The sequence below is a fragment of the Sinocyclocheilus rhinocerous genome, unplaced genomic scaffold, assembly GCF_001515625.1.
Source record: "Sinocyclocheilus rhinocerous isolate Xijiao unplaced genomic scaffold, SAMN03320098_v1.1 scaffold2057, whole genome shotgun sequence".
In the NCBI taxonomy this organism is placed as follows: Eukaryota; Metazoa; Chordata; class Actinopteri; order Cypriniformes; family Cyprinidae; genus Sinocyclocheilus; species Sinocyclocheilus rhinocerous.
This window is the reverse complement of record NW_015627250.1, coordinates 224,468-230,475: the sequence shown is the minus strand read 5'-3', so window position 1 is coordinate 230,475 and position 6,008 is coordinate 224,468. Positions and strand designations below refer to the sequence as shown.

Genomic DNA, 6,008 nt, shown 5'->3' with positions numbered 1-6,008 from the left:
TCGTTTTCTTCGTTTTCTTTACGTTTTCTGACTAAAAGCAACTAAAAAGCCATTTTAAAGTGGTTAAGCAAATAATAATAATAATAATCGGCAGGGATCCCAGACCAATTCAATTAGTGTGCCTCCTCTATTTTAAAACCCACAAGCCGCCACTGCACATGACATGAAGAATGCAAACTACTAGCAACTTGTTCTTCTAGTTTGTCCCTAAGCACTTAAACTTCTGAAACAAATAAGCCAGTGTTTCAACCATATTCTTCTGGCATTAATATATTTAGAACTAGCAGTAGTCAGCTATAAATACCCTAACGTCTATATACTTATTTCTAACATAAAAGTAGGTAGTTCAAAAGTTATAAAAAGTTTAAAATCAATGGCTAAACCTAAGTATCCCACAGTAAAAGATAAAGTAATGCATTAAAGAGATAAAACCTAAACCTAATCAGTGACATTTAGCCTTCTCTCCAGCGCTCAGTCTTCATACCGCACTTCAGCCTTGAGTTGGTTTTTAGTAAAATTGAGTATGGCACCCAGCACCTGCTCATGTAGAGAGGCATTCCTATTAACTTGAGCAATTAGCTGAGGAAGGTCAGTCCACTTCAGTGTACCCAATATGGCCATGACATCAGAGTACAATTGCTTCTGCTGTGTAGGAGTCATTTCCATGAGGATCTCAGGAAGAGGCTTGAATTGGCCGCTGGTCATCCATGCTCCCAGCACACCTCCCACAGCACCACCTCGAGAAATAAAATAATACGACAGTAACATCTTGTGGTGAGAATTGAACTAGACGGCCTGAAGGGGGGAAAAGATGCGGATTGAAGGAAAACATGCATAAACATACCAACAGCTAAACCGGCTGGACCACCGATCAGCCCTCCAACAAAAGCAGTTCCTGCAGCAACTGCAGCTCCTTTCGCTGAGTTTTTAAATGCCGCTTTTATCTTCTTGTTTGCGGAGATTTCACAGCAAAATTTAATTATATCATCTTTTAGATTTGCCATTTTGACGTGTTACAAAACCTGGCGATAGACAACGATAAACGATTGTCACACAGAAAGAAAACGAAAGAAAGAAAGAAAAAAAAAAACAGCCAATGAAACAAACATTTCTTCAATCATGTCGCGTTTTCCGAGGTATTGCTACGTTTAATTGTTTGAGAAAATAATGACGCGCTGTAAATCCTAATTATAATGTAAATATATTTGACATTGTCCAGTTCTTACCTGTTTGTCTTTGAACTAAAGCAGGGGTTTGGCAAGTTAAAGTTACTTTTGGTCTCATATTCATAAGCGATGTTTTGACGTGCACTTTCTCTGCGTGTTCATAGGCGGGTCTTTAACCAGTTGAACATCGTTGACTGCTTTTAGTCGGCGAAGAAGACTTATTAGATATGTATGAAGGTAGAATGACGTCAAAAAGATTTGCATACGCAGGGTAAGAGTTGTGGAAGTGTACATAAGACTGTAACCGTAAATTAAATTTGCATGCGCAAGAGAAGCTTTGTAAAGGTGTAAATCGTGTTTCAAGCGCAAGAAAAAGATATTTGCAGCATTTTACTGTTACTCGTAAGTGTAATTCATGTATTGTGAAACTGCAGCTTCATGCTAACGCAAAATAAATATGATCTGCATGCTTCTGACTTCCATTTTTCCGCGCTTACACTTTTGGCACGTTTTTTTCGCCAAAGACGGTCAAAAGCACTGCAAGCCTGTGAACAGTGATTTGCAAGCGAAAACAACAGTTTAAAGAACTGCAAAACGGATTGACTGCATAGAACCAGTTCTTTAAACTGTTGTTTTCGCTTGCAAATCACTGTTCACAGGCTTGCAGTGCTTTTGACCGTCTTTTGGCGAAAAAAACGTGCCAAAAGTGTAAGCGCGGAAAAATGGAAGTCAGAAGCATGCAGATCATATTTATTTTGCGTTAGCATGAAGCTGCTGTTTCACAATACATGAATTACACTTACGAGTAACAGTAAAATGCTGCAAATATTTTTTTTATTGCGCTTGAACCACGATTTACACCTTTACAAAGCTTCTCTTGCGCATGCAAATTTAATTTACGCTTACAGTCTTATGTACACTTCCACAACTCTTACCCTGCGTATGCAAATCTTTTTGACGTCATTCTACCTTCATAATATGTTTGTTTGATAAACTATTATCCAGAATAAAATTCACCTGGCATGAAAAGTAGCTACAAAAATGTTCCCGTGGATTAAAAAAAAAAAAAATCATGCAATGTCATTTGACACTTTTTTTAGGTCCTACTCATTGTTTAAAAAAAAACAATAATAATACATTTAAACTTTTTAAAATCAGAAATAAAATTGTATTAGTTTTAACTGCACCACAGGAGGTACCGAAAACCACCACAGATCAGGCCACAAATTAACCTGCTTTATTTGAATAACCTGCATTATGCACATAACTAATTGTCTTCATAAGGCTAATGTTATTGCTTAAAAAAAAGAGGCTGAACAGGAGCTGCAGAGAAACAGAAACACGAGTAGGCTACAAAAGAAACAGGATGCAGGATTGAGAACCACTGGCTGGTGACATCAACCCTCTAGTGGTCAGTTTCCATACTGCACTTCAGCCTTGAGCTCTTTTCTGGCATAAGTGAGTATAGCAGCAAGCACTTGCTCTTGCAGAGTGGCACTGCCCATAACCAGAACAATAAGGCCAGCCACGTCTGTCCAGTCAAGTGTGCCCAATGCACCCATGACATCAGAGTACAGTTTCTCCTTATATTTTGAAGGCAACTCCTTGATGATCTCAGGAAGAGGTTTGAATTGGCCACTGGTCATCCATGTTCCCAGAAGACCTCCCAAAGTACCACCTAGAGTAATATATTAAGAGATGCACAGAGTATGATTAATTAACGCTTTTAAATGCTTTTATTTTGTACAAAATGGCACAAAGTCACACGTGTGGTGTTCCCGGTCAAAAATGACCCGGCCTCAAAAAAAATGCGTATAAATCACTCATTATGCTATATTATCACCAAATATTGGATTCAATATTTTTGTCAACTTCTTTTCTTTCATTTAGGACTGGTTTTTTATTTATATTTGCATCTGATTAATCCATCCCAAGAGACCTCCCAAAGTACCACCTAAAGTAAAACAATATTATAATATAATATATATTAATATAATATTAACCCTCATGTGGTGCTCGGGTCCTTTTTGCTCTGAAAAAATTTTTTTCCCCCTCAACTTCTTTTCTTTCATTTAGGACTGGTTTTGTATTTATATTTACCATTATGTATACCATTTTAGCTGGTGAAAATACTAGTGTTCTAATTATTTTGGCCACTACTTTATTTGTAAATTGCACATATATTTGTCATTTATAATATATATTTTATCTTGTTTGGTGTTGATGAAGGAGTAGCCTTATACTGAAAGCAAAAATGGTTGATTAACACTGCACTAGGCCATTAAAGAAGATATTATAACACCACCCTGTGATGAAAGTAGATGAAAGTTCACGGATTGCATGGAAATCAGGGGCATGGTCTTACCAACAGCTATTCCGGCTGGGCCTCCAACCATCCCCCCTACAAAAGCACCTCCACCAGCCGCTGCAGCTCCCTTTCCAGAGCTCTTCATGGCTGCTTTCATCTTCCTGCTGGCCGAGACCTCACAGCAAAGCTGCATAACATCATCCACTCGACTGCTCATTGTGATGTCAAGAGAAACCTGGAAATAAACACTAATGGATCATTTGCCCTTTTACACACAAATGAGAAGAACAGAAAAGCACACTGATATGCAAACATAAAAGAAGTACTTTAATCAACGAGTTGCCCATTCACTTGCAACATCTCAGAACATTATCAACTATTTCAAATCATTTCATGATATGCTAATTTAATTGCTCACAGTAATAAAGCCTTCATTTAGATTTCACTATTCTGCGAGCAAACAATGGATAAATAAGTACTGAATTAAAAACACTTTTTGGAAATTTGTTAGAAATTCAACATTATTGATTAAACTATTTTATATATTAAAAAAAATAATAATTTAAATATAGGCTATAATTTTAAAGCAAATGAAACAAAATATATTTCAAATCACTTTCAGATAATTTTGTCACATATTGATATGATAAACATTGAAATTCGTTTTTAAAAAGCTTACCTTTTGTTCTTTAAAGAGGAGCTAGCAGACGCCTGTTCCAGACACTCTGGGTGAAATCAGTGTGGGATTGCTCAAGTAGGCTACATTTGCACACTTCCGCAGTCTTTTCATCTGATGTAGAGCTGATTGTCTTGTGGGCCCCCAGTCAACTCGCTTTAATTTGTTACCACCATGACAATATTAATATGAACACGACACATCTCACACTCAGATCATTCATATTAGGTAGTCAGATTAGTTTATGCATCTAGGCCTATTCAAGATCCTGTCAGTTCCAAGATAGTCATCCAAATGAGGTCAATAGGCCTATATAATTCATTTTAAAATGTAATTACTAGGAGATGTTTCTCATAAAGTGGGGGGGTTTCCACATGGATAAACAAGTAAAATAAAATAAAGAATTGGCATTGGCTCTGGTTACTCAGAAGATTGTCCCACGCTGTTTTGGCCTCTAGAGGGCCACATTTCGTGCGGTGTGTGTCACACAGGGGTGTGAAGTAACGGATTACAAATACTCACGTTACAGTAATTAAGTAGTTTTTATCAGTAATTGTACTTTGAGTAGTTTAAAAATTGTGTACTTTTACTTGAGTACATTTTAAGTGATGCATGTCACGGAATGCCAGGAGAAAACAAGGTAAGATCCAAGCGCAGTTTATTAAAGTATAAATAAACAGAACAAAAACGTGGCAAAAAGGTAATCCAAAACACAGGGTACAGAACACGGTCTAAACTTAAACATCAGATAACGAATACAATACTGCAGTAACGACAGACAGAGTGAGCATGGTATATATAGATGGGATGATGAGTAAATGACTAACAGGTGATCATGATCTGAAATGACTAACAGGTGATCATGATCAGAACAGAAATGACAGGCAAGGGACTATGGGAAATGGAGTTCAAAACATATAACAGAAACGGGAGAGCGCCCTCAAGTGGCCAGTCCAGGGCACCACAACCAGACACTGTGACACACATGTGGTAGCCAGCGCGTTCCTTTTACTCCAATTGGGGAATTCACTCTTATGCCTAGGTCTTCCCCAAGGACCCTCAGCTCCCTCATGGATTTGCTGCTGAAATGGTATGTTTTCCAAACCATACTGAGGTTGTAAACTTTCCCAATCATTGGGTTTTCCTTTTGCACTGACAACAGAGCCAGATCAAGCCTACACAGAAAAGTGTAATCAGAAAAGGCTACCCAAGAAATGTATAGGACTGATAGTTAGCTTCATGTTTACGTACCTGTGAGGCATACAATGGAAAGGAACAATGTAGTTCCCTGCCTCTGCCTGGACAAGGGATATTACCCCCCGCTTGTGTCCAAGATTTACAGCTGCCCCATCTGCCCCCATGGCTACAGTTTTGTTCAGCCAATTTTTGCACTGTGGTCCTAGAGCAGAGAATGCCTCTTTTGCTGCTGCATAAATGCCTTAAATAAAAAACAACAAATTAGTTTATAATATCACATTATTCAAACAAATGCATACTTTTAAATTTTAATGTTGATATAAACAACATCATCAAGTAAATAAATTATTTTCATTATTTAACAGGGCTGACAACTTTTGGTAATTGAATAATTTCTTTGTGTTTTTATTAGGGAAAATCTTTTCATGATTTGGTTCATAAGCTTGAGTTATGATTACAATCTCAATTCAATAAAGATTCATTTGGATAAATATCAGGTACAGTAATTTTTCTAAAGGAAATAAATCTCTCTTAATGCTGTAAACTATGCAGGGAACCCTGTTAGCTGGTATTATTATTAAAGGTTAAAACTATCAATTTATTGTATAAAATAAAAAAGTGATTTTTACAATAATACATTTTTTTTATATATATTAAAAAA

At 37.0% G+C, this 6,008-nt stretch overlaps 2 protein-coding genes across 3 annotated transcripts; both read right to left on the bottom strand.

Moving 5' to 3' along the window:
• Positions 1-161: 161 nt before the first annotated feature.
• LOC107726098 (protein C19orf12 homolog) lies at positions 162-1,380 on the bottom strand. Its single transcript, XM_016535585.1, has 3 exons — positions 1,227-1,380; positions 845-1,022; positions 162-737 (listed from the first exon to the last, which is right to left on the bottom strand). The coding sequence occupies exons 2-3, from the start codon at positions 1,002-1,004 to the stop codon at positions 472-474; spliced, it is 426 nt and encodes a 141-aa protein (XP_016391071.1). The 5' UTR covers positions 1,005-1,022; positions 1,227-1,380; the 3' UTR covers positions 162-471.
• Positions 1,381-2,288: 908 nt separating this feature from the next.
• LOC107726085 (protein C19orf12 homolog) lies at positions 2,289-4,211 on the bottom strand. Of its 2 annotated transcripts, none has more exons than XM_016535570.1 (3): positions 4,154-4,211; positions 3,532-3,709; positions 2,289-2,844 (listed from the first exon to the last, which is right to left on the bottom strand). In XM_016535570.1, exons 2-3 carry the CDS (start codon positions 3,689-3,691, stop codon positions 2,579-2,581), a joined length of 426 nt encoding a protein of 141 aa, XP_016391056.1. In that variant the 5' UTR covers positions 3,692-3,709; positions 4,154-4,211; the 3' UTR covers positions 2,289-2,578. The 2 variants fall into 2 exon arrangements, with proteins under 2 accessions (XP_016391056.1, XP_016391062.1); XM_016535576.1 differs by having other exon boundaries at positions 3,532-3,722; positions 4,154-4,188.
• Between the last annotated feature and the right edge of the window lie 1,797 nt (positions 4,212-6,008).